Source organism: Rhinatrema bivittatum, chromosome 6 (genome assembly GCF_901001135.1).
Source record: "Rhinatrema bivittatum chromosome 6, aRhiBiv1.1, whole genome shotgun sequence".
Classification (NCBI taxonomy): Eukaryota; Metazoa; Chordata; class Amphibia; order Gymnophiona; family Rhinatrematidae; genus Rhinatrema; species Rhinatrema bivittatum.
The window spans coordinates 256039102-256066811 of NC_042620.1; the positions used below are offsets into that span (position 1 = coordinate 256039102).

Consider the following 27710-nt stretch of genomic DNA (forward strand, 5'->3'; position numbering starts at 1 on the left):
CCCGCCACAGCAACCCCAACCCAGCTCGACACCCTCAGCGTGGGAGGCCTGCCGAGGCCCGAGCCCCGCCGAGTCCACCACCCCGCGGGAGACGCGGCCTGCCCGACCGCCAGCCCAGTTGACCATGGACGACGTCATTTCCGGGCCAGGAGGCCCTTTAAAAACGTAAGAGCCGCCCGACTCGGCCTTTCGCCGCACCGCCAGCCCGCCGCAGCAACCCCGACCCGGCTCGACGCCCTTGGCGTGGGAGGCCTGCCGAGGCCCGAGCCCCGCCGAGTCCACCACCCCGCGGGAGACGCGGCCTGCCCGCCGCCAACCCAGCCGACCACGGACGACATCATTTCCGGGCCAGGAGGCCCTTTAAAAACGTAAGAGCCACCCGACTCGGCCTTTCGCCGCACTGCCAGCCCGCCGCAGCAACCCCGACCCGGCTCGACGCCCTCGGTGTGGGAGGCCTGCTGAGGCCCAAGCCCCGCCGAGTCCACCACCCTGCGGGAGACGCGGCCTGCCCGACCGCCAGCCCAGCCGACCACGGACGACGTCATTTCCGGGCCAGGAAGCCCTTCATATTCCACCAACCACTCTCTGGCATCTCGCGCCAGACGTCTCGCGCCAAAGGAGCGCAACTAAGGGGCGTGCCCCTTAGTGCGCCCCTTTGTGCCAACTTTGTGCCTCCCTGAACCCCTTTGCACCGCCTTTTCACTCCTTCTCACCTATCATCCTTTCACCCTCACCCACAATCAATTCTGCCTTACACCCAGCCCAACATGCAGTCCTTCCCCATTCCAATCCTATCCCACCTACCCCTTCCCCATCCATCTCACCCCCCCTCACGAACGCCACAGATCCCTGATTTCCATCATGACCTCCCCTTTCACACAACTAATTGGCATCACCACCTTTACAATACTTCTTATAAACGCTCAATCGATTGTCAAGAAGACTATTCTACTCAACGATATCCTCACTGATGACTGCCCTGACATCTGCGCACTCACGGAAATCTGGCTAAAGGATTCCGATTCTGCTCTCATCAACCAGCTACCAACAGACCAATACTGCATATTCTCCATTTCCAGAATCAAAAAAAGAGGAGGAGGCCTACTGCTCGCTGCCAAAAAGAAATTCAACCTAACTCTCCAGCCTATCCCCACCCCCCACAGTCTCGAAATCGCCCTTTTTAAATCACCCACCCTGCATATCTGCCTAACCTACGCCCCGCCGGGGCTCTTTGAAAGCGACCCATCCCCTTTAATTGAATATATATCTAAGAACCTTGACTTATGCTCTCCTACTATCATCCTTGGCGATCTAAACCTCCATGTAGACAAGACTCCTCTCTCCCCTGCTTGCGACTCCCTACTCACTTCGCTACTAGCCCTAGGCTTCAAACAAATTATATCTAACCCCACCCACAAGGCAGGCCACACCTTGGACCTGATCTTTACCAATGCCCGGATTCAATCTGAACCCCCTTCCTGCCAACCTATCCCCTGGTCTGACCATTTCCGCATCGAAACCACATGCTCCATCAAACTCCCTCCCTCCATTACACCACCCAAGGAAACTATTCACTTCCGAAAATCCTGCCCTACAGAAGAGCTCATTGCTACCCTCACCGATGATCTATCCAAGCTAGATCTCACTGACGCCGAATCTCCGCACCGTCCCCTCCTTCCTTCCAAAGGTGGTTTCTCATTTCCATCTAAACCAAACCATCTCTCTGCCATCTCCCCAAGTTATGGGGAGGTATGGCCGTCTTCACCATCTGAACATTGGCAGACTCCTAGTCCGATACCTGGAGAGATCGGGATCCGAACGAAAGACGGACCACCTATTTGTACTTCACAGCAGGAAGAAACAAGGGGAAGCGTCCTCGCGGGCAACCATAGCCCGCTGGATCAAAGAAGTAATCAAGGCGGCCTATGTAGAGGCAGGAAAGCCTCCACCTCTATAAGTCCACAAGGGCTCAGGCAGTATCCTGGGCAGAAAACAAGATGCTGTCATCTGCCGAGGTCTGTTGGGCGGCGACATGGTCCTCCATTCACACCTTCTCGAGGTTCTACCACCTAGATGTTCAGGCACGGGAGGACACGGCATTTGCAAGGGCAGTACTAAGTGGGCCATGGGCAGCCTCCCACCCAGTTCGGGAGTAGTTTTTGTACATCCCATTGGTCCTGAGTCTATCTGCTACACGCTAGGAAATGAAGAAATTACTTACCTGATAATTTCGTTTTCCTTAGTGTAGACAGATGAACTCAGCATCCCGCCCATGGCTGCCCCAAAATTCAGAAACCTTGGGTGACAATCCCTGAGAGCAAGACAAGCACGGGTAAGCCAGGTTGTACTTCTAGTTTAAGACACCCAGAGTTGCCGGGTGTCGGCGTTTTTCGGTTGAGTGCCCTGGTGGTCTCCAGTTGGAAATAAGTTCAACCAGTCCAAGTTATTCAAGTTAGCCAAATTAATCAAGTTGTTAAAACACACATATACCCACAACTGCTTTTCGAGGAGAATACTGAAGAGCAGAGCTTCCTGCATGGGTATATGTAGGCTGACGTCAGATTGACATCTGACTCCATCTCCAACTACTATCAGGAGTACACTATACCCATTAGTCCTGAGTCCATCTGTCTACACTAAGGAAAATGAAATTATCAGGTAAGTAATTTCTCCATTTGCCCTGCTCACCTACGATGATACCAAATGGTCCCTCCCCCAGTTGAGAATTCCTGAGGTGATTTCCATGGACCCTCAGATGAGTGCCTTGGTTTGGTAGCTGTTTTTATCAGCCGGCATGGACTTAGCTGTTGAAACAGCTGAAAGGCAGTGGGCGCAGGAAGCCGAGTGCAGCGCTGATGGTATATGACCTCTCCCCATGCAGCCGGAGACCATCTCTGTACTCAGCCGGGACAGGCTGAGCTAAAGTAAAGCTTCAAAAAAAAAAAAAAAGGCAGAGAACAGAGACGGAGGGTTTTTGTGGGGCTTTCTCCAGTCTCCGTGCTCGGTGGCCGATCCAACATTAGTTCCTGCCCCCGAGAGAGGTTAAGGGACATGGGCAGCCTGGCGGGTTGAGCAGCTCTTTTGGGCTAAGCCCCACTCTTAGGCTTTTCACTTTGTGGCACATGGTAGGCCAAGGTGGCTGTTTTCGTACATTTTTCCTGCGCATTAGGCTATCCAGTTTTTGGATGCTTCGTTGGATGCCTGATAGGAAGTGCAGTTGGTAGCGGCATCTGTTTTCAGTGTGAGCTTGCCAGTATGCATAATCTGGGCTAGGGCACTCACCTTTTGGGCGCTCATCACGAACAGGGTTGTGCGCTTAAAATTTTGGAATGCCTAAAATTATGGATACCTAAGTTTTGGATCCCTAAATTTTGGATGCATATATTTTATAGCGCAAATTCAGCTGGACGCACACCCTTCAGTTGCTTGTTAAGCTTACTGACAAACTGATGGCGCCTATAGCTAAGAAACCTAAGCACCTATCCCTCGTGCTGCCTTTTATATGCGGCATCTCAGCCTGGCGCTCCCTCTTACTTGTGCCAGCACTGCTTAGAGGTTCAGGGAGAGTTACCTTCGTCTGATTTTACTAAGCCCAGTTCTTCCCAGCCTGATGAGGGCCCGAGTAAAGAATGGTCAGGAGGGGCGCCTGACCTTGTAACTCCCTTAACTGGTTCATCAGTGGGGGAAGGTAGCTCAGTTGGCACAGCACAGGTGTCTTCTGGTTTTGGCATGGATCCTTCTGCCTTTTCTTAGATGGAATATTTTCAAGGATTGCAATCATTTATTTAGGCAGTCCTCAGCCCTGACCACTCTTGCCAGGTCAGAGTCGCAGATGGTGACCTCCTACAGCCTGGTACTGTGGTTAAGTGCTGAAGTACACCTAGATTGGCAGCTGGTCTTCCCGATAGGGAACTGGATGGCATGAATGATGATCCTTATTCTCTGGAGCAGTGGTTCTCAACTTTTCTTCCATTATGACACACCTGACAGATGATGCTCTTGTGCGTGACACATTGCACACTACATTTAACAGCTATACTAAAAAAAAAAATCCTAGATATTTTATTGTTGAAAATGATGCCGGGGAAAGATAACACATTCTTTAATTTCAATAACTGCTTATAAAATATCATTATTAAATGTTCTCTTTTTCACAAAAAATTTAATCTTTGCTTACTGCATCAGTGAGAAATCTGGGACTGATATGCACACGCAGCACACAGTTTTTCGATACAGACAAACTCTCATGCATTTCACTTTCAAACTCAGAAAGTTCTGACCTCTTCTGGAGTTTATACAGAGCAGAGTTAGGAAATTTCCTCTTAACTCACCATACAAAAAAACATATTCAAATTCTGATATCCCCTCAGTAATAGTACTTCAAAATCCCTTCCCTGCATACCAACCATACCATAAGAGTACTAACACCCAGGACTTGAACGGCAACAACCTTACCTAGGAAAAAGCAAGACTGCAAATATAGAATACAGTACACTTACTATTGGAAAAACAAAGAAAGCCAGACTGCTCTAGATTCCTACACAGAATCTACATCCTAGATAGCAGAATCCCTATGTTATGCCGACCCAACTCAAATCTTGCCATGCCTGGCCCTCCTCTCCAGGGGAACTCGCACTCTGGCCAGCCATTGTCGCTGCACTGTTCTTGGTTCTCTTGGCCCCGCAGGGTGGCTGGGACGCCGTCGGCCCACGTTCCGACTCTGGGTCTGCCTAGGCGTGCATGCGCGCCATCTTTGCTCTATTTAAAGGGCCATTGGTGGGAATCTCTGGGCTGTCTCCTACTGATGACATCATCACCTTGGAATATTTAAGCACCTCCCTTGATCTATGCAAACTGATTTGGCAACGAGTTCCTTCGTCTCACTGGTGCTTGTTCCTGTCTCTCCGGACCCATGGCTCCTGCCTTTGATCTCTACCTGCTGATCTGGACTCTGGCTTGTGTACCCGCTCCTCGGGGGCCTGCTTTCGCTTTCTTCGTAAGACCTGGTCTCCAGGCTTCCCCGCTCCTTGGGTTAGCCCCTGCGCTCCTCACCAGAGATCCTGCCTATTCGCTTCTCCGCTCCTCGGGGTTGCCTCAACACTGCTTCTAGATATTCCACCTCTACACCTCCCGCAACTTGGGGCAGCCTTCACCTTGCTACACTGGAGACTTTAACTCTACGCTACCCCTCTCCTCGGGGCAGCCTTCACGTCTCTTCATCTGAGACTTTGACTATACCCTTCCCCGCTCCTCGGGACAGTCTCCACATCATTACACCAGTGACCTTACTCTACGCTCCCGGCTCCTCAGGGCAGTCTTCGTCATTACACCAGAGACTTTACTCTGCGCTTCCCCGCTCCTCAGGGCAGCCCCTATGTCATCACTAGATCTCTGTTGCTGTGCTGTCCCACCCCTCGGGACAGTCTCCGCCTTTTTTCTTTAGAGATCCTGTCTCCGCACTCCCTGCTCCTCGGGGCCTGCCCAGCATGCCTCTGCCATGGAGCTTCCTTCTCCGGTACATCATACCTTCAGCCCTGCCTATAGTACTGTGACTCCTTCGGACTGTGCCTCTCTGCCATGCTCCTCGGGGTGCCTCACAGTATCTCTCAGTGCAGGTACCTGCGATCACATGGCAGTAACGCAGGACGTCCTCACTCTACTGAGCTACTAATTGCGTCCCTGCTGCAGCTGACCTCACCTCCTGACGATGAGGACCTGTGGGTCCAATCCCCTCAGGTAGCACCAACTTCCACCTCAGGCCAAGGGTCCACGAAACCCATGAATCCTAACACCCTCACCGCTGTCAAATATGCAGATTGCAGACTGACACTTATCTAATACAGAATAAAAGACCATAAATTATAAACAAGCATACAGAGAAAACTTGAAACTCCAAGAAGTGGGAGGGGGAGGGAGAGATGCGGCAGGATGGCGAGACAGGATACAGCATACCTGCAACATTTCTGGCTTTGACTGGTGGAGGCTTTGATTGTCAGGGTTGAAGAAAAAGTAGCAATAGGGAATGGTGATGAGGAATTTTAAGTACCAGCTCCTTACTCTGCACTCTCCTCAAGCAGGTAGCACATGTGGCTGTTATAGAAAGCATAGGCTTGCTATGTCAAATTTTTGGTGACACACCTTCCAACCCTTGTTTGACACACTGGTTGAGAACCTCTGCTCTGGAGGATGGGGAAATTCTTCCGGGACTGAAACCATCTAGAACTATGTTGCAGTTCTTTGATGGAGATGAGTTACTGACTCTGATTTCCCAGACATTAAAGATACTGGGAGTACCTGGGGCTGATTCCATGTCTAAGCCAAAGAAAAATCCCATTTTGGTTTCTTTGCATAAAGTCTCTTGTTTTATTCCCTGTTATGGATGCCATTCAAGAATTGATTGATCTGGAGTGGGGTGCCCGAAGGCTAATTTCAAAGGGGGTCGAGCCTTGGGAGGCCTGTACCCCCCAGATCCATTGCCGAGAGCACGGTTGTGTTTTCCAAAAGTGAACATACTTGTGTGTGCCTTCATGGAGGGAGGGAGCAGCCTTGAAGGATATGCACAATAGAAGAATTGAGGCCATTCTTAAGCAAGCATTTGAAGCAGTGCCAATGACCTTGCAGATAGCTTCTTGTTGTTCCCTGGTGGCTCGCTCCTCTTTACTTCTCTCTCAGGAAGTCGATAAATCTGGAGGGAATTCCAGGGCAGTTATAGAGCTAGCAGCCGCCTTTTTGGCAGATGCGGGCTACGATTTGGTCCACACCTCAGCCAGAGGGGTGGCTTCGGTAATAGCAGTCAGGCATCAGTTATGGCTGAGAAATTGGTTGGCCCACACTAGGGGTGTGCATTCGTTTTCGACGTATTGGCAATCCGCAACGTATATGTCCCTATTCGTTGTATTCGTGGGGTCACGAAACGTATGGCGAACCCCCACGAATACACCCCCCCACCCTCCTTACCCCCCCCCAAAGACTCACACTCAATGCACAATAAAGCTCTGGAATTTGTTGCCAGAGGATGTGGATAATGCAGTTAGTGTAGCTGGGTTCAAAAAAGGTTTGGGTAAGTTCTTGGAGGAGAAGTCCATTAACGGCTATTAATCAAGTTTACTTAGGGAATAGCCACTGCTATTAATTGCATCAGTAGCAAGGGATCTTCTTAGTGTTTGGGTAATTGCCAGGTTCTTGTGACCTGGTTTAACCTCTGTTGGAAACAGGATGCTGGGCTTGATGGACCCTTGGTCTGACCCAGCATGGCAATTTCTTATGTTCTTATCCTGGACTTAGATGCCCCTATACAGGCCCGTAATGGACGCCCAGGTCCTGCTCCTTTTCCGGACATCCTGTATATAGGCCCACAACAGGCACCCAGGTCCTGCTACTTGCTTGAATGTCCAGGTAAGGGGCACACTGGTACAGGACCGTATCGGGCTCTGGATCCTGCTCTTTGATTGGACGTCCGGGACTTGGGCATCCATGCTGTTTACCTAAGAAAACAAAATTAAATACCTCTTACCTCTTGAAATTGAAGCAGGGTTGATCTGCCAGCAATAGCGAATAGGAATGCCACACACCAGTACACAGTACCGATCCAATATGAACTGAGCCAAAAAGGATTGTCTTAATCCCTGCAGCGATTAATATATCCCCAAGCAGGATTATGATGCAGAGTAGGACGTACATTGTGAAGTTATATGGAGGAAAAAATGTGAAAGTTCTAAATAATAATAAATTTGCAATAAACCCTTACCCATGTTCCATTTGACTGCATGCCCTTTTGACAGAACTTTAGCGAGTTCACATGGCAGCACACACATGATTTGGACGTCTGATGCAACCAAAAGCGTAGCACTAGGAACGCTCTTTTTTTTTTTTATCACTGCGTACATTTTGGGCACCCTTTTCATTTGTTTTTCATCTAAATAATGCATCGAGCACCCAGAAGAGGTGTCTGTGAGCACGTTGAAACTGCGGGCGTCCATTAGGGGCACACTGTTTTTATTGCGTCCATATTAGATCAGCCTGTTAAGTGACTCAGTTTAAGGATGGAGAGATTTTAGGTTTGTCTTAGATTTATGACAATCCTGTCCTGAAACATTACAATACGAACAGTGCTGATTTTGAGAGGTAGATGGAATAGCTACAACTACTGCAGTGTTCAAAATCCAGCACTGCCTAAATACCTCCCTGCTTGAATTGGATCATTTGGTAGTTCTGTAGCTAGGTGGACCTCTGATGACCCATTGGTCTATTGTATGCAATGAGACAAAACCAGATATGCATCATTTTGTCCCATAGGTAGCCACCGTACTCTCTCCGGAAGGAGGCTTCGTCTAGTGCGCATGCACAGTCTCCATTTTCGTTTTTTAGTGAAGGAGGGGAGAAACTCACTGCCTGAAAGTAAGAAAGGAGGAGGAGGAGGAGAAGAATTACTACGTCATGATTCTTTTTGCAGTGTCACCAGATCACAAACGCAGGCGTGCAGGCGCGTGAAAGTTAGCAGTTGGCGGCCCAAGCTAGGGCGCATCCGTTAGATTAGGCGGCGCGCGCGCGGCGTGCCGTATTGAGCGCAATCATGGAAAGCGTGGAGGTCTCGGATGCCGGGGAGCCCCGGGCACAGGAAGCGGAGCCCGGGGAGCGGCCAGAGCATCCGGGGGAGGAGGAGGAGGAAGAGGAGGCCCCAGCCGAGCCTCCGGGTGGAGCCGCCGCCCTGGATGGAGGAGGAGCTGGAGTACAGAACCGGGACGCTGAAGGGCCAGTGGAGATCGGAGAGACCTATCTGTGTCGGCGAGCGGACAGCACCTGGCGTAAGAAGGGGAGGGACGTTTATAATCAAATTTAACTCCGACCAAAATATTCACCTCTTGACATGTTTTCCTCCCCCCCCCCTTTTTTTTTTTTTTTTTTGCAGTATGTGAAAAGATATATAATTGAAAAAAAGTACATATTTGTAATATGTATGCACATCTACATAATTAAGCATGTATATGTGTGTATATATATTTATTTTTATTTATTTTATTTAAAATTTTTATATACCGACATTCATCCTATATATATATATATATATATATATATATATATATATATATATATATAAATAAAATGACCAACCCTACTGTTTTTTTCCGGGATAGTCTTGTATTTCATGACATCAAATGGAGCGTTTGTTTATTCTGTATAATGTCCCATAATTTACGTTGTGTGGAACATATTTGAAAAAATAGATCTTTCTTAGCAAGAAGATACTATTTCTTAGTGCTTGTCTGTTAAGGGTAACTCTAGGTACAGCTGTAGGTCAGGGTTCCCACGGCTACTTACCACTATCTGGTATTTCATCTGAACAGGAAACGTTTTCGGGAGGAGAAACTTCCCTATCAAACTGGTAGACACTTTTATCTGTAACCTTCCCCCAGCCAACAGCCCCTTACTCTCCCATCCTCTCTTACCTTTGACCTGACTGACTGGAAGCTTTCCACCTCTGGGTGAAAAGCTGTTAGGAATAGGGAAGGTGGCAATGCTGGATGTTGTGGAAAGTGTCTTCTAGCCTGGATTTTCTTGCAGATTGGGGCTGCCTGATCTGACTCCTTGCCACCTACCTCAGGTGCTGGGGTTGTGGGCTCCATATGACCTATGACATGCCCACCGACCCCCTTTTCTATCTCGGTTCATGGAATGGTGAATATGTGTTTTGTGAGGACAACAGTGTATAGTTTGTATCCTTTTGATAGCTATGATTTCTGCTCTGTTGCCATCATGCATTCTTTAGATTTTAAAAGGAAACACTATGCAAGACCAGGAACCTGAACTATTGTGAAAATGGTGTGTTCAGTCTGTAAATGTGGCAGTCACAATGTTGCTGTCCTGGAGTATTGGAACGAGCGAGTGAGAAAAGAATCCTCTAGGGCAGGGGTTCCTGGAGAAACTTTGTCCAGTCCACCCACCACTTTCCCTGTATGTTGCCAAATCTGCCTGTGGAACAAGGTTTATGATTTTTTTTTTAAACCATGTGATGGAAGGATGAAACGCTGGCAGGGTCCCTAGCGCTTGCCAGCAGAAGAGAAAATCCTGTGAGTGAGAAGAATTGGGGTGAGAGTAAGGAAGAAAGCAAGCATATGGGGGAGTGAGTGTGTCACACAAACACATCTCCCTGCCATTCACCTCCTTCCCCCCCCCCCCCCCCCCCCCCCCCCCTACCACCACTGTCCAAGGGGACAGATGCAGATGGTGAAGAGGGAGGCAGATGGTAGGATTTCCAGGGGTGTAGCAGGTTTGCCAACTTCTCAAGAATATTTTACTGACATCTATCTACCATACCTCTGCGGAAACCACGCTTCCCTCTTCTGCAGCATTTCAAATCAGTGAAAGGACCAGACTCCAAGGGACAACCTGTCACCCTGCCAATCCCCACGCCTACATCCCAATCCTCTTGGTGATTTGAAATGTCACATGCAACTTTTGTTTAAAAAGTTTGGGGACCCCTGTTTTGTTTTTTTTTGGGGGGGGGGAGGTGAGAGATGAGTAGGGGTTTAAAAGATGGAGGGGAGAGTTGAGAAGGGGAGCTAGATGGGGAGATAAGGGTTGGGAGAGAGTCAGAGAAAGATGGATGAGACATTTGTAAGACCAGTTTCCTCTTTGGCCTGCAAACCAGTCCAGAAAAGTGTCTTATCCTCACATGCCAGCAAGTGGAGCCAGAGAACGTCTTCCTTTTTTTTTTTTTGACAACACATGAGGCAATATATTCTTGGATAGTAGTTCTATGCCTATAGCTGGTGGTAGCTACACTGGGATAGCAGGAGAAGCTGAAAAAAAAAAAGATATCAGGATGATGAGCTGGTGAGGCTATTCTTCCTTCCTAAAAAAAAAATATCCAGTTTCCATTTGGGCCTGGTGTAGAAAGGGCTGGTATTATTTGAAAAGGTATAGTGAACAAAATTGAGTGCCTTTGCATATAGGTCCATGGTGTGACTGCACCTTGAGTGTTGTATGTAGTTCTGGTTGTCCCCATCTCAAAGACATACGTAGAAAAGTTACAGAGAAGGTTGAAAAATGATGAAGGGAATGGAAAAGCTCTCACACGGAGAAAGGCTAAACAGATTAGGGCTCTTTAGCTTGGAAAAGAGATGACTAAAAAGGGATTATAAAATCATGAGTGGGCGAAATGGGTATTTTTTTTCACTTGGTGCACAATCACTCTGTGGAATCTGTTGCTGGAGGATGTAATTAATGCAACCTATAAAGTACATAAATTAGTTATTACGTAGACTTGGGAAAGCCAGCACTTATCATTGGAATTGAGATATAAGGAACAGATCAACTATTGGGGATCTGCTGGGTACTTGTGACCCGGACTGTCCACTGTCAGAGACAGAATGCTGGCTTGATGAACCTTGGTCAGACCCAGCATGGTACTTACATACGGGCCGATTCGGTAAAGTCCGCGGGAGAGCGGGCAAACGCCTGCTCTCCCGGCGCGCGCACAGGCCACTCTCCTGTGCGCGCGATTCAGTATGCTAATTAGGCCCAGCGGTAAAACCAAGTAAAAGGCAGCGCTAGGGACACTAGCGCGTCCCTAGCGCCTCCTTTTGGACCGGAGCGGCGGCTGTCAGTGGGTTTGACAGCCGACGCTCAATTTTGCCGGCGTCTGTTCTCGAGCCCGCTGACAGCCATGGGCTCAGAAACCGGACGCCGGCAAAATTGAGCGTCCGGTTTTCGAGCTGAGGGTCGACTTCAAAATTTTTTTATTTTTTTAATTTTTTTTTACTTTTGGAAAGTTTCGGGACTTCCGATTTAATATCGCCATGATATTAAGTCGGAGGGTGCACAGAAAAGCAGTTTTTTACTGCTTTTCTGTGCACTTTCCCGGTGCCCGAAGAAATTAGCGCCTACCTTTGGGTAGGCGCTAATTTCTGAAAGCAAAATATGTGGCTTGGCTGCACATTTTGTTTTCTGAATCTCGCGGGAATACCTAATAGGGCCATCAACATGCATTTGCATGTTGCGGGCGCTATTAGGTTCAGCGGATTGGATGCGCATTTTTGGCCCCTTACTGAATAAGGGGTAAGGGAAAACGCGCGTCCAATGGCAGGTTAACAGTGCGCTTCGTCGGAGCACACTGTACTGTATCGGCCTGATAGTAACACAGTTAAATGACAGCAGGAAAAAACCCAAGTGGTTAATCAGTCTGACCAACAAGTTTTTTATTTTTATTTATTTTTATGGTTAGTAAGTGCTGCACCATGCAGGTTATCCCCATGCCTTCTGATGCTTAGTAACTGGTGCTCTGTGCATATTAGCCCATGCCTTCTGTTGAGGGTAGTAGCTGCAGCTCCATGCAGGTTACTCCTATGCCTTCTGTTAAAGTTAGTGGCTGCTGCTTTGTGCAGATTACCTCTTATCTTCATTTCTATCTTTTAGCCACAAGGGATCCTCCGTGTTTATGCCTAGGTCTTCTGACTTCCATTATTGTTGTCTTCACTACATCTTCTGGTGGGAAGGGCAGTTGTCATTCCATGAATCCAAAACACTTTCTGTGAAGAAATATTTCCTGATGATGATCCTGAGTCTACCCCCCTTCAAGCTCTGTATTAGTTCTACGGCTTTCTTTACATCGGAAAAGGTGTGATTAATATCTTTCAGATATTCAGACATCTGTATTATATCTCCCCTGTCCATCTCTCTGGATTTACATATTTAGGGCCTTCAGTGTCATCTCATGAATCTTCCAGTGCAGACCCCCCACCAATTTGGTTGCCTTTCTTTGGACTGCTTCCATCCTGTTTATCCATTTTGAGATAGTCTCCAGAAATGAACACAGTACTCCAGGTGAGGCCTCATCAGGGTCCTCTACAGAAGTATTATCACCTCTTCCCCCCCCCACCCCTTTGTTGGTTATGCCTCTCAATGCAGCACAACATCCCTCTAGCCTTAGCCACAACCTTGTCACATTATTGTGCCAGTTTCAGATCTTCAGACACTATCACCTCACTATCACTAACTATAGTCTCTTTTCCCGGTCAGTGTACATTAGTCTTTTGCTGCCATTTTATAAAGAGCTCCTTTGGATTTCTGCACTCCTTGGCATTGAATCCCAGCTGCCAAACCCTTGACCACTCCTCAAGCAGCCTTAAATCAATTTTTAATTTTCTCTGCTCCAAGATTTTTCCATTCCTTTTTCTTCTAACCCTTCTGCTATGTTGCTCACAAGATTGAACAGAACCTATCCTTGAGGCACTCAGCTTATCACTCTTTTCTCCTCAGAGTAGGTTCCATTTACCAATTCTCGCTGTTGTCTTGTCAGTCAACCAATTTGTAATTCTTTCCACCACCTTAGGACCCACTCCCAGGCTTTTCATTTTGTTCATAAGCCTCTTGGTGGGATAGTATCAAAGGCTTTGCTGAAATCCAGATAAATCATATCACGTGCTCTTCCTTGATTTAATTCTCTAGTTATCCAATCAAAAAAAAAATCAATCAGATTCATTTGACATGACCTTCCTCTAGAAAAACCATGTTGCCTTGGATCCTGCAACCCACCGGATTGTAGATAGTTGACTATCCTTTTCTTCAGCAGTGTTTTCATTAATTTTCCCATCACTGAGGTAAGGCTAACCAGCCTTTCGTCTTTATCCAGTCAGACCAGTCCAGATGAATGGTTATGCTCACTGATCAGCAGATGGAGAAAGAGGTCAACAGGTTCCCTTATAGTCATCTGTGTTAACCTCAGCCAGCCAGTATTCTGTGTCTCCAGCAGATGGTAAGAAACCATCCTGTGCTGTAGATCAGGGGTCCCCAACCACCGGTCCGCGGACCGGGCCGTGGGAGTTTTTTGCCGGTCCGCAGCGCCGCCAAGCACCGGCAGGTGTGTCGCGCGCTCCCGGTCTCTCCCGCTGCCGTTGCCGCCGGGCTGTCAGCACGTTCAAGCCCAGTGGGAACGGCAGCGGTGCTAAAAGAAGCTGTGCACCCGTGGCTGGCCTTTTCTTCTTCCCGCGCCTGCCCCCCCCCCTCCTGTGACCCGGAACAGGAAGGAGAAAGAACCGAGCCGCGTGGAAAAGTAGCAGCGGCGGCTGCAGCATCGGTCCCCGAGCAGTTGAAGCAGCCGGTAATCGAGAAAGGAGTCGTCAGCATGAGCCTCCCGCGGCCGATGGGATTCTTCTTTCTTGGCCTGCGGGGGCTGCTGCAGCTCCCATTTGTGCTCCGGGGGGGGGGGGGGGGGGAAGAGGAAGTGAGTGAGCGAAAGAGAGAGAAGCAGCTGGCCAGCCTGTGTGTGATTGACTGGTCAGAGAGCTGATGTGTGTGTGTGTGTATGTGAGAGACAATGAAAGTGACTGCTCAGGGAGATGACTGATGTGTATGTGAGAGTGTGAGACATTAGTCAGGGAGGTGACTGATGTGTGTGTGTGTGTGTGAGAGAGAAAAGGCATGGAAGTGAGAAATCCGGGTATGTGAGAGAGCATGGGAATAAGAAGCCTGGGTGAGTGTGCATGCATGAGAGAGAGAGACTGCTTGGTAAGGTGACGGTGTGTGTGAGAGAAAAAGACTGGTGTGTGTGAATGTGAGAGAATGTGATTCAGGGAATGAGAAGCCTGTGCACGTGGAGAGTGAGCATGGGAGTGAGAAACCTGGGTGTGTGTGAGACACAGCATGGGAGGGAGAAGCCTGTATATCTGAAAGAGAACATGGGAGTGAGAGACTGGTGAGTGTGTGTGTGTGTGTGTGAGTGAGATAGACAGAGAAAGTGATTATGAGAGTGAGAAGCCCATATATGTAAGTAGAACACGGGAGTGGGAAGCCTGTGTGTGTGTGTACGGCATGAGAGAAACTGTTCAGGAAGGTGACTGGTGTGTGTGTGTGTGTGTGCCAAAGACTGTTTGGGAGATGATTGGTGTGTGAGAGACAGAAACTGGTCATGGCATGACTGGTATGGTGTGTGTGTGAGAGACATGGGCACTAAGGAAGAGGACCATAAGTATAGAGCTTAGCTTCTACTGCTGCTTCTGGTGTGTGCCACGGCCTGCAGGGAAGGGGAGTAGGAGAGCTGCTGGAGGGGGTAAGTAAAGGTGGCTTTCTAAGTTTATTTTTCTTGACTGCCATTTTAATTGTGTGATGTCTGCTTTTTTGAAATATTTTATTGCTGTTTGGAGAATGTTTAATAGTTTTTATGAGTTTTTAATTGTTGGATGTTATTCTGTTCTTAGCTGTTTTGAAACATTTATTCTGCTTATTAGTATAGTTTTACAATTATTTCTGTGTGGGGATCTATAGCTGCTTGCTAGTTTTGTTTTTAGGACCTGATTTAATATTTGTAGTGTTGCCTTTTCATAGATAGGGTTGCTCCTGTTTGAGTGTATTCCATAATACAGGTGTAACTGTGTGCGGATTAGTTTATGTGCATTACTACAGATCCTGGGAGTATGTTAGGTCAGTTCTGTGTCTGTTACCGAGATGAGATATTTTGCTAGCATGTAAGCGTTTGTATCGGTCTTATTTGTTGTGTTTTCTCAAGAGGACATGCATTGGTGGTAAACTGCTGTCTTTTCATAAGTAGGGCTACTGAGCCTGGAAGTAGAAGGAGTTTGAGTTGCTGTTACTGAGATGACACCAGAACCAGAATATCTTTTTTGTAGGGTGAGTTGTATGGGGAATGTCATAATTCTGCTTTACATCCATTATTGTGGGTCAGGGGGGTTCCCGTGGATGCAAACTGTACTTTTACATCTAGCCCCTTGACAATCATGGGTCAGTGTGTCAAGCATGTGAGAACCTATGGTGAGATGAGTCACATTCACATTATAAATGTCATAATTAAATGATAAGTGTGCACTAAAATCCAACCCCCTCCATAACCCCGCCCCATATGACCAAAGGCCCGCCCCTGCCCTGCCGGGCCATGGAAAAATGGTCTTGCTTGAAGCCGGTCCCTGGTGCAAAAAAGGTTGGGGACCACTGCTGTAGATGATAGCCTGGTTGAATAAGAAAAATAAAGAGGAGGCTCCTGAGGTGAAAGATTTTGGTCTCCCTCCCTCTGTTGAGCAGGTCCTTGGCTAGATTAATCCTAAATTGTTTTGTTTTTTTTTTATTTTTTAAATCAAACAGCTCCTGAGTTGAAAGCCTTGTGTTCCCTCCCACAGTTGAGTGGACCAGGGGCTTCTAGGAGAATTCCTTTTGCTTCTCTGCCTGTTTGCTTCCTTCTCCCCCTCCCTTTGCTGGATCTCAGGCTATCCTTTTACTACAGTTTCTCTCTTAAATTTTGGGGTGGTTTTTGTGAGACAGTATTGAAGTGCAAAAAAAAAAGAGTCTAAAGGGCAAGTTAGGTCCTGCAGCAGCAGGAGCCTGAATGTTTGGGGTTTTTTTTTTTTTTCAATTCAGCAGTCAGCATGAACCTGAGTATGTAACCAAAGAACATTTTTCCTTTTCTGGGGGCTGCGTTGTCTTGCTGCAGGAAGCATGAAGGCGGCACAAGCAGATTGCGGGAAAAGGCATGCTTTGTTCAGCATGCGATTTAAAGGTTTGCCTCTTACCATCCATTAGACCTCTTCAATTACTGCAAAATGCAGCAGCCAGAGTTCTAACTGGGACAAATAAATAGGATCACATCACACCTATTTAAGAGCTCCATTGGCTTCCCATAATATACAGAGAACAATATAAAGTATTGTTTAATCCATAAATCTCTGAATAATAAGAATATTGAATGGTTAAATGCCTCACTACACATTCATGTTTCGCGAAGAAACCTCCGATCAGGGCATAAGGGACTTTTAACTATCCCATCCTTGAAAACGGCAAGGCTTAATAAAGTACGAGAGAGAGCGAGCTCTACCTTTAGCTGGGCTGAAATTTTGGAACTCTATGCCATTAGAGTTAAGATTAAAACCCATTTTTTCAGCTTTCAAAAAAAACCTTAAAACATGCCTTTATAGACAAGCATTTGGAGAAGAGGAAGAGAGTTTAACATAATTGTCTAAGCAAGTAGTTGGAGAAGGAATAGTGTTTATTTTAACAAGATTTTAAAGACCTTATATTGGATTTTACTATATTTTTTACTATAAAATGTTAGGTTCTATATTTTGTAATTTTTTACTGTATCTTAAGTTATTTTAATGATTTGGCATTTATAATGTATTATGATTTGATGTATTTTGTTTTAAATTGCAATATTTATTGATGTAAACTGATGTGATTGATCCAGAACACCAGTATATAAATAAATAAAGAAGGTACAATCCAGGGGAGGTGCAGGGAATTTGTATCTGCAGAGGGTTCCATCGCTGACGACTCACGGGCTATATTTTCCTGCTGATGGAAGGAGCTATAGCAACTATTTTGAAGCTGTGGCGCAATGAAGGGCAGGTCAGCCCTCCTCCCCTTAGGCCTCAGTAGCATGTTTAGATCTGTGGTGGTTGATAGTTCTACCGTGGCAAAGGTTGCATCAGTGAAGGCTTTTCCCATGGAGACTATGATCACAACTCCTGCTAGCAGATTGCTGCTGCTGCTTCTTCGATCTGTCTCTGAATGGCAAGTGTAGGAATGATGGCCATATTGGACCTGCAGGGGACTAGGAGAGAGCTAAAGCTCCTTCCTCTCAGCCCCACAGGCCAGGATCAGTTGGAGTCCTCTTTGGAGTCTTGGAAAAAACCAAAAAGCTGCAAGTGGTAGGAGGATTTGCCTTTACCACCTTTGCAGCAAATCCCTGGGGACAGTTTAGCAGAGTTGCACAAGCTCTCATGAGGAGGTTGTGGGCGCGGTCGCACCTCTGTGTCTGCAGGCTGTTTTCTTCTTTGGCTGGTTCCCATTTTTCAGTCGTGGAAACAGCAGCCATGTTGCTGCTGCGAGAGTCTGGAGAAGAGTTAAGGCCTCCCTTTCTTTGCCACTGCAGGATACGATCAGATGGGAGTACGTCACATTTTATTTGGTTGTTTCTCCTCCTGCATCCTGAAGATGCCTCTTTCACCCTGCACCCCCCCCCCCCCGCCCCGAGTTCTCTGTTTTTTGGTCTGAATTTTAAATGTTGGCAGATTTATTTAGAGCGAGAATGTTCTCCAGCCTTAATGGCTATGCTTCTGTGGGCCAGAAAGATTTATTTCTGTAGGGCAGGATTCTGTCCAAGGGTGTCCTCAGGAAAGTCTTTCTGTGCCCTTTCCAAAAGGACTTGAACCATGAGGTTTTATCCTTGGGGCATCTTCAGCACTTCCAGCTCTCTGGAGCCTTCCAGTGGCTTCACAAGGCACAAACTGCAGGGTTCTGACTGAAGACATGTTCAGTGCTCCCAGCTACGGCAAAGCCTTCTGGTGGTTTCACAAGTCCCCAGTGGTCAAGCCCCGTGCCAGTACCCAGGCAAATCACTTTTTTTTTTTTTTTTTAAATCTCTCGGGGATTCAAAAAAAAAAAAAAAGGAGGAAAGTTCTCTGGTTCAAGAGATTCCCTGGCTTCAGTGGAATTTCAGGAGTGGAGAAGACATTACTCTGGAAGGGGATGATAGTATTGCCATCCACAGGAAAGAATTATGGTCAGTAATATAAAATGTGTAAAATCATTGCCTCTTTGCATGATTGTCAGGATCTGATTGGTCTGAAGTGGGTGACTCATGAATTTCCTTTCAGGGAGGTAACGCACTAGCTGAGCTATGCCTTACTTTCTCAGGGAAGAGACACATGCTACAGATTGCAGCCTGCAGCTATATAATTTTTGTCTCACGCAACATGCCTGGGAAGGGCCAGTGAATGATTTCACTCAGTTGGAGTATGAAGCAGTATTCAGGGTGGATTGACTTGGTAATGTTTCATGCCAGGGATATAGTTCCTAGTGTATGATTGGTTAGCTGTTTCAATAACCGAGTCTGAGTTAAGAGCTTTTCTTTAAGGGACAGCTTTGGTTCGGAGAGGAGCTTCAAAGATGGCAAAGGGGAAATCCAAGGGGCTTCCCCTTGGTCTGGCAAGTCTCCTTCAGGACAGGTCAGGGAGGCCATCACATTTATTCTGACTGCCCTCCTTAAGGGATGGTCTTTGCTTGGCAAAAGTCTTGAGGAAATGATGGCAGGGAAGAAATGCAACTTGTTAGTGATCAGAACCTTTACCTGATAGGGAGGTAAAATGGGGGTCCTCAGGATCAGGCCCCTCCTGCATCACCAGATGAGGATTTGAAGGACCTTATCTTTGGTTCCAGAGATAGGTGGCCATATGTCGTAACTATCAGGAAAAGGTCCCAGTTACACCAGATCAGTGGGTCTTGGAAAATTTACTCGACTGCCTCAGATGACTTTCCCTTTTTCCTTCACAAGAGAGCGAACTCTGTAAAAGGGACCCTTGACCCGAGGGTGATAGTATCGTTCCCGAGGGACCAGTGGGATCTAGTTTTTGATATGTCTTTACTTTGTGCTTCCCAATCTAGGAGGAAGGTATGAGCAAATAACATCAGATGTCCACAGAAATATGTCAAAAGCAGAAAGCTTTATTTTAAACGTGGAAAAATTGCTAAAGCAATTTTCACAAGATGCTGTCAGTTGTCAAGAGGAAACATGTCCCATCCTGACACAAGGCCAGGACATACTGCCTCTTCTTGGTCATATTTTCCTCCTAGATTGTGTTATATGATTAGTTGGTGTGCTTCCGTCCTTCCTTGTGTTGTTTACGTCATGGTTCCCAGGAAGGAGAGATCCTATCATTCATTCTGAATCTGATTCTGTTCATCAGTTGTATGAAGATCTCATTTTAATTTCATTCCTGTCCTTTGAGTTAGCAACAGCCCTCAAGGATCCTTTCAGAAGTCAAGGTGGTCATTGTAGTGGCTTCGTGCTAGGAAGAGATGTTGGTTCTCCTTATATGGATGGCTAGTGAATATTGGCAGTGTCATGTCAAGAGACATGGGAAGTGGTTCACTTGCAGGAATTGGGTGGCATAGTCAGTTTCTCTTAAACAGGTGGCACCTGTCCCAGACTTTAGTTTATCTGGGAGTAAGGTTTGATACAGCACTAGACTGTGTATGACTAACAGAATAAAGGATTCAGAAACTGGTTCAGTTTAGCTTCAACTTCTAGGTTCCATGTCAGCAACATTGGACCTTGTACCTTGAACAAGGATTCTAGAGATCTGGGGGAGAACGGAAAGGAATCCTCAGTCTCAGAACTATTCCATAAGGCCTCTGGTATTGGAGGCAGTCAGGTTGAGTTTACAATGGTGATTAAATGCAGAAATTCCAAACTGGGAGTGCATCTAGCAATCCCAGCTTCGGTGGTAATGGTGACAACTGCCAGTTCAGTAGGCTGGAGAGCGCTCTGTTTGGACCAATTGGCTCAAGTGGAGTTCTGAGGAGTCAAATGCTCTGTCAGTCGATTGGAAGCCAGAGTGATTTGATTAGCAATTCTGCAATTCGTGCCTCAGCTGCTGGGTCAGTAGTCAGGTTAGTGTCTGACAATACCACAGCAGACACTTGGTGTATATAAACCACGAGAAGGGATCCAATGACTTTAGATGTCGTGGAAGTTAAATGTGCTTCTTGCTTTGGCAAAAACATATATCTGTAGGATTGTCTGCGTGGCACGTAGCCAGTGTGGGCCATGCTCCAGCGGTTTGTCATAGTGTAGTCGACCCAAGAAAAAGATCTCTACCTCAAAGAATTTCATTTGAATTGTGGCCAGGTGGTATATTCCAGTGGTGATCCTTCTGGCAGCCTTCAGGAATGCGGTAGAATGTGTTTGTTCCATAATCTGTGGTGATGAGAGTTCTTGGGAGAGACTGCCAAGTCAGTTAATTCTAGTCTGTTTGGCTAAGGTATTCTTGGTGAGTAGATATTGTGTGCTTGCTCATAAGGCCCTAATGCTTATCAGATTCTGAAGCTTCCATCCCACATGGTGTTGCTTTGGTAGGGTCTGGCTTGTAGATGCAAATTTGGATCGGGATTATATTACAGTTTGGCCCTTGTAAAGGCACGTTTGGTTTAAAAATAAAAAAGGTTGGGGATCTGGAGAATTTTTGAGGGTTGGTGGATCAGGCCCAAGATACTCCTGCTTCTGATTCAGTGAACTTTTTATACGAGAGTCCTTCAAGGGCCCTTAATTTCTGTAACGTGTAAGTTTCAGCTCTTTCTCTCTGCTACAGAGATTTTGTTTGGTAGATCCTTGTTTTGTCATACAGTTCTCTCATTTTTTGAGACATATTAAACATAGTCCTCTGCTGAAGTGTTAAGTCCCTTTTTGGTGTGTTTATTTGGTTTGTCCTTTTGGCAAGGTAGTCTCTTTAGTGGCCTTGAAGGATATGCTTGAAATTCAGCTTCCTTTCTACCAAAGGAGGTTATGGCCTTTCATTTTGTTTACGTTTGAATACTTTTCAGATATTTCAAGGTGACTAATGTCTTTTGGAGCTCCGATCGTTTTTTGGTTTTATTGGTGGAGTGTGGAACAGTAATGCAGCAACTAGAGCTATGGTAGCCTGTTTGATTTAAAAGGTTATTACAGTTGCCTATGTGGTTTCTGATAATCCATTACGTAAACAGTGGAGAGTGATTCCACATAAGCTTAAGTTAATTCTTAAGCAGGACCTAGGATGGTATCTCCTTTGGAGATTTGTAAGCGGTGGCTTGTCCTTCCTGACATTTCTTTGCTAAGCATGTTCACTTAGAAATCAGTGTCGGGGGGGGGGGAAGCTTCCTTCACTTGCAGGGTGTTGGGGGTGGTTAGGCAGCATACTGCCCTATTTAAGAGTAGCTTGGATACATCCCAATTGTCTGGACTGGTCTGACTGAATGAAGAGGCAAGTGAAATTAATTCTTATCTGACCATTTCCTTTCCTTGAATCTAGTCAGACCAATTCTGGACCCTCCTTATTCTGCCAGTCTTGCATAATTTTTCAGGTGCAATCTGGAATGTGATTGCTTCTATATAGGTAAGTGATTTCACATTTGTGTTTAAAAAAAACTTTTTTTCCTGCTCCCTTGTTTCTTTCTGGAAGTACACTGGTGGTTTAAAAAATAAGAGAATTGCTAATGTACTTTCTTTTACATTGAAGTTATTCACAGTTAGCTTATTGTAAGTAGTACTGACTGGCTGAGGTTAGCAAAAATGCCTATAAGGGGTGACGACAGTGAACCTGTTGGTGTATCTCATTAGACCTCATGGCCTTGTCTACTTTGTTTTGCTAATTCTACCCAAACACTTTCTTCTGTAAATGAGTTATCTACTCCATTCTCATATGTACTTTTGTCTACCACCAACAGTCTACCAGGGTCTTCCTTAATAAACATCAAACTGAAGTATATAATATTTTTTTTTTGCATCTTTCTACATAGTGATCCTTGTCTCCTTTCAGTCTTTTTCATTACCACCTCTGGCCTTCCTCCTTTCTCTGATATATCTGAAAATTGTTTTGTCACCTCTTTGGCTATCCTTTCGCTCGAGCTTTCACATCCTCATTTCTTTCCTCATGTCTTTCAGCTTCACCAGATATTCATTATTATTTTTCTCTTTCTGAGTTCTTTTGTAATTTTTAATACTGATCTTTTTGTCTTTATATTTTTCAGCTACCTCTTTGGAAAACCATATCTATATCCTTTTCCCTCTTTTATTTACTTTTCTCACATAAAGATTTGTTGCCTTTTATTATAACTCCTTTTAATTTGGTCCACTGTTGCACTTCATCCATTTTCATCTAGTCTCCTAGCTTCTCTTCAGCATACTAGAGCAGTGATTCTCAACTGATGTGTTGCCAAGCACCGGCAGGTGTGTCACGACTTCCCGGTACTCCGCTTGAGCATCCCTCTCTCTCCATCGCAGCGAGACACACTTATTCTTCCACTAAAACTGCTGCTGTTCCTTCCGGGCAGGAACGTCAGCAGTGTTGGTGGAAACTGGTAAACAGCAGCAGCATGGCCCTTTCTTTCTTCCCGCTGCACAGCCTGATACAGGAAGTGATGTATAATGGGGAGCATGGGAAGAAAAGACCATGTTGCATAAAGTAGTGGCAGAGGTGTGGGCCCGAACCAAAATAAAGCAAAACCAAAGGTCAGCGATGGGAGAAAGAGCATAGTTAGCCCCCGCAACAGATGGGATTCTTCATTCTCGGGCCATGGGGACTAGAGAAGGAGGCTCCTGCAGCTGCCTTTTATGCCGGTTCGTGAGTGAAAGAGAGCCTAGATTATTATGTGCAATTCTGGTCACTGCATCTCAAAAAGGATATAGCTCAACTGGAAAAGGTACAGAGAAGGGCGACCAAAATGATAAAGGGGTTGGAATGACCTCCCTATGAGGAAAGGCTAAAAAGGTTAGGGCTGTTTAGCTTAGAAAAGAGATGGCTGAGGATGGGGGTTGGGATATGATAAGAGGCCTATAAAATCGTGAGTGGAATAGAACAGGTAAATGAAATTTGATTTACTCTTTCAAATACAAAAACTAGGGGACGCTCCATGAAGTTAATAAGTAGCACATTTTAAAACAAATCAGAATTTTTTTCCATTTATATGAAGGTTTATTAAGCTATGATCTGTGGGTGGTGATACTGAACAGACCTCTCCAAGCTAGTAGAGCTTAGAGCTCTACTAGCATGTACAGCAGTTCCATCATGGGCTTTGCCTCTGTGTTTTCTCAGTATATTTTTGTCCAAGCTGTAACACAGACAGTCTTACTGTCTTCTCATCTATTTTTTTTTTTTCACCTCATTCAAATTAGATTTATTTGTTGCCTCAGCAGCCAACACAACATCACTTTTCAGTGCTACCCAAAAAAAAAAAAAATCTAAAGAAGGAAAGAAAAAAGCTTCAGGCAAGTACACAGAAGATCCTTCTAGAATGTTCTCAAAAAAGACAACCACAGTGAGTGGCTTAAGACTTGGGACTGTGGACAGTTTGTCAGTCATGGATATTCATGAAGAATGTTAGTACTGTCTGGGCCCAGACCATGATCAGCCAAATTGCCCAACCTGTAGAAAAATATTCCCACAGGCAAAAAGATCCAGGACAGCCAGGATTGAAGAACTGCATAGGGTCTAAAGTGGTTACTATTGATCTCTTCCTCAGAACACAGCCTTATCTGCTTCCCATGGAAATGGAGCGAGTGAAGGTTTCGTCAAAACTCCTCCTTTCAGTTGACATGCACCAGAGACTTCCTGCATCGACACAAAAATAGAAGCAGCCTGCAGAAATTCCCCCGGTGTCAAAAAAAAAAACATGAGATGCATTGGCCTTAAAGATGCCCATAGATGTAGCCTCTGCATTCAAAACAGCCAAAGCAGTCCACAATGCATGATGCATTGGAGTGAGTGGTGCATTGCGCGTTGACCCAAAGCATGGAGCCTCAAAGTGCCTAAAGCACAACGTGCTGGAACATCTGAGGTACGGCACATCAGAGCACCCGAGACGTCAGAATAATCGAAGCATGGCACATCATAGTGCAAACATTGTAAACGCTGGCTCCTTACCGAACCACATCTTTAATCTTGTCATCGCATTCTGCGAAGCGTTTGTCAGGACGGGGCGACACCTCACCATTATCGAAGACACATTTGCCTATAGCCCTACATAGTTCTCGTACCGGTGAGCCGTCAGTCCAGTTCAGGCTACTTATCCACCGAGGAGCAGGCTGGAATTTTCCATGGAACAACCTCTCCATATTGAGGGTGGCCTTTTCCTTTCACTTTTTTCATCCACATTTTTATCCACAAGATGCTCTTGAGATATCCATGTCCTATTACAAGAGCTCTACCAGTCTAACAAGTGCTTGCTCAAGGTTTGAGACTTTAGGTACCAGATCTGATTTGTTCAGTTATTCCATTAATGGACTTCCGGCAGGTGAGTTTTATTTATTTATTTATTTATTTAAAAGTATTTATATACCGCTTTTTAAAATAAAATTTTATCAAAACGGTTTACAACATGTTAAAATAAAGTAAAAATAAAATATAACTAAAATAAACTTAAAATACATAAATTTAACTAAATAGCTAGATAAATGTTAGCTAAAACAAATTATTAAATAACAAAATAATAATGGTAACATGCCATGGGTAAAGAGTAGGGAGGGTAAAAGGGATGGGGGGGGGGGTAGCAACTTATCGAATTGTAATGTCCTAGAAAGAACACGGATGGGATGATAGAGGAGAGACGTTAAGGTAATATGTATCTGATGAGAGAAATTTAGGGGATGGAGTTTCATTTTTGATCGGGGAGATGCTTAGTGGGAGTGTTAAATGCTTGTTGAAAAAAGAATGTTTTTAAAGCCTTTTTGAAATGATGAGGATTTGATATTAAACGGAGTGGGTTGGGTAAGGAGTTCCAGAGAGATGGTCCTGCTACTGAAAAAGCTCTTTTCCTGGTGATATCTAATCTAGCCTGTCGTGGTGATGGAATGTCTAAGAGATTTTGAGTAAGTGATCTTAAGTGTCGGGTGGGTTTGTAAATGCGGAGTAAGGTGCAAAGCCAAGTGGATGTAGAGTTGTAGATTAAACTATGGATGATTGAGATTACTTTGTATTTTATCCTGTATTTTATGGGTAACCAGTGAAGGGAATGTAAAATAGGTGTAATGTGATTGCGAATGGAGGTACCGGATAATAAGCGAGCTGCACTATTTTGAACTAATTGTAGCGGGTGAATTGATGAATCAGATAGACCTAGATAAAGAGCGTTACAATAGTCTAGACCAGAGAATATAAGAGATTGTAGAACAGTCCTGAAATCACGATAGAAAAGAAGAGGACGAAGACGTTTCAGAAGCTGTAATTTGTAGAATGATTTCTTTGTTAGGGAGGAGATTTGTTGTTTCATAGATAAGTCTGTATTTATGGTTACACCTAGATTTATGGCATGGCAGTTAATTGGGATGGTTGAGCCATTGAAAGTGAAATGAGATGGTGGGCCTATAGAGGAATCTGTAATGGATGTTAAATGGACTAATTCAGTTTTTGATGGATTTAATTTTAAACGATTATGAGATAGCCAAGAGTTAATGGTGGAAAGGTAGAGTGAAACTAAAGATAGAGTATCGGACCAGGAAGTTTTGTAGGGGACCAGAAATTGAATGTCGTCTGCATAAATTTTGAATTGTAGGTTGAGTGAAGATAAGATATGACAAAGCGGAAGAAGATATATATTGAATAGTATGGGAGATAATGAAGATCCTTGGGGAACGCCGGATGGAATTGTGTAGGGAGTAGAGGATTGATGGTTAATATTAACTTGTTGAGGACGATCTGTAAGAAAAGATGAAAACCAACTTAATACTGTTCCAGTGATGCCTATTGCTTGTAGGCCTGAGATGAGAATTTGGTGATCGACCGTATCAAATGCTGCTGAGATATCTAAAAATACTATAATGTAATCTGTATATGAATCAAATGCCTGGAATAATGTGTCAAAGGTAGATAGGAGAAGTGTTTCTGTAGAGTGTCCCTTTCTGAAGCCGTGCTGGTTAATGTGGAGAATGTTATTTTCGGATAGAAAGTCAGAAAGTTGACGTAAAACTGCAGATTCTATTAGTTTAGCTAATGATGTGAGGGAGGCAATAGGTCTGTAGTTATTGAGATCGGCTGTACCTTTTGTTTTTGATTTTAGAATTGGTAGAATGGATGTTTTTTTCAGATTAGATGGAAATTGTCCTGTTTCTAATGATTGGTTAACTAGGCTACTGAGAAAAGAGTATGCATGATGACCAATAGCTTTGAAGAAGACTCCTGAACAAGGGTTGTAAGGTGAATTTGAGTGTTTTTGTTTGCTGATTATAATTTGAATTGAGTTGTCTGAAACCGGACTAAATTCGGACCATTGACAATTAGGTTCTTTCTTGACACAGGTGGGGTAGGGTAGTTGTGAAAATTCTGTGGAAATGTTGGTTACTTTTGTTTTAAAGTGGTTGGCGATTTTATTGCAAAATATTGTATCATGATCTGCGAAGCTTTCGTTATGTGGAGTGATTAATGTTTTTACTATATTAAATAAGGTATTGGGATTTCCATTGGCTTTGGAGATTATCTTTCCATAATAGAGTTTTTTGGCTTGATTTATTTCTTTGTAATAGTGCCGAAGGGTACATCGATATGCGTTTTTTGCTTCGGTTGTTCTTATATGTCGCCATTTTCGTTCCAACTTTCTGAGGTGTGTTTTAAGTTGACGTAAAGATTTTGAATACCAGGGGGCATTGGGTTTCTGTTTCCTGTTGTTTATTTGGTGTTGTTTATATGGAGCAATCAGATCTAACGTAGATGTAATAGCTGAATTCCATTTAGATACTGAGTCTTCTATATTTGATGATATGGAGATAGGCAAGTTAGGTATGACTGCTTCTGGTACCAATATGGAGCCCATATTGGTACCAGAGGAGGATATAGCACCACAGTCACCTGTGCAGCGGATTCATTCTTCCTTAGAATAACTCACAGACATAGTTAAGAGCTCCTTTGCTACTTTTTCACCAGAGCCCTCAACTCTGCATACAATGCTTCCTCCATTTTCATCTTTTGTCCCAAAAACTTCACTGCCACACTCTCCATCTGTTGTGGTTTCAGAGGCTTGACCACTATCAGCCTAATCGGTTTCTTCACAGACTTCGTTCTCCCGCAGTGGTAAGGGATCAGCTGTCCAGCTTCATCACACCTCCCATCTTATCCACAGTCATCACCGTAATTCCCACAATCACCCTTGCCTTCCTTATCTGCGGTGCTATCTCTTTGGGAGTCCCCAGGTAGTTCAGGGATTCCATTGGACCTGTCTCCTTTACCACCAGATCATACTTC

At 45.2% G+C, this 27710-nt stretch overlaps 1 protein-coding gene across 2 annotated transcripts in view; it reads left to right on the plus strand.

Annotated features, from left to right (window-relative positions):
* The first annotated feature begins 8394 nt into the window (after positions 1–8394).
* KAT8 (lysine acetyltransferase 8) overlaps positions 8395–27710 on the plus strand; it is a 91152-nt gene continuing 71836 nt past the window's right edge. Inside the window, exon 1 of one of the 2 annotated variants that reach the window (XM_029606871.1) lies at positions 8395–8804. In XM_029606871.1, coding sequence (XP_029462731.1) covers positions 8573–8804 — 232 coding nt within the window. In that variant the 5' untranslated portion in view covers positions 8395–8572. Of the gene's footprint in view, positions 8805–24355; positions 24772–27710 lie in introns of those variants that run through there. The other variant, XM_029606872.1, reaches the window with a different exon arrangement.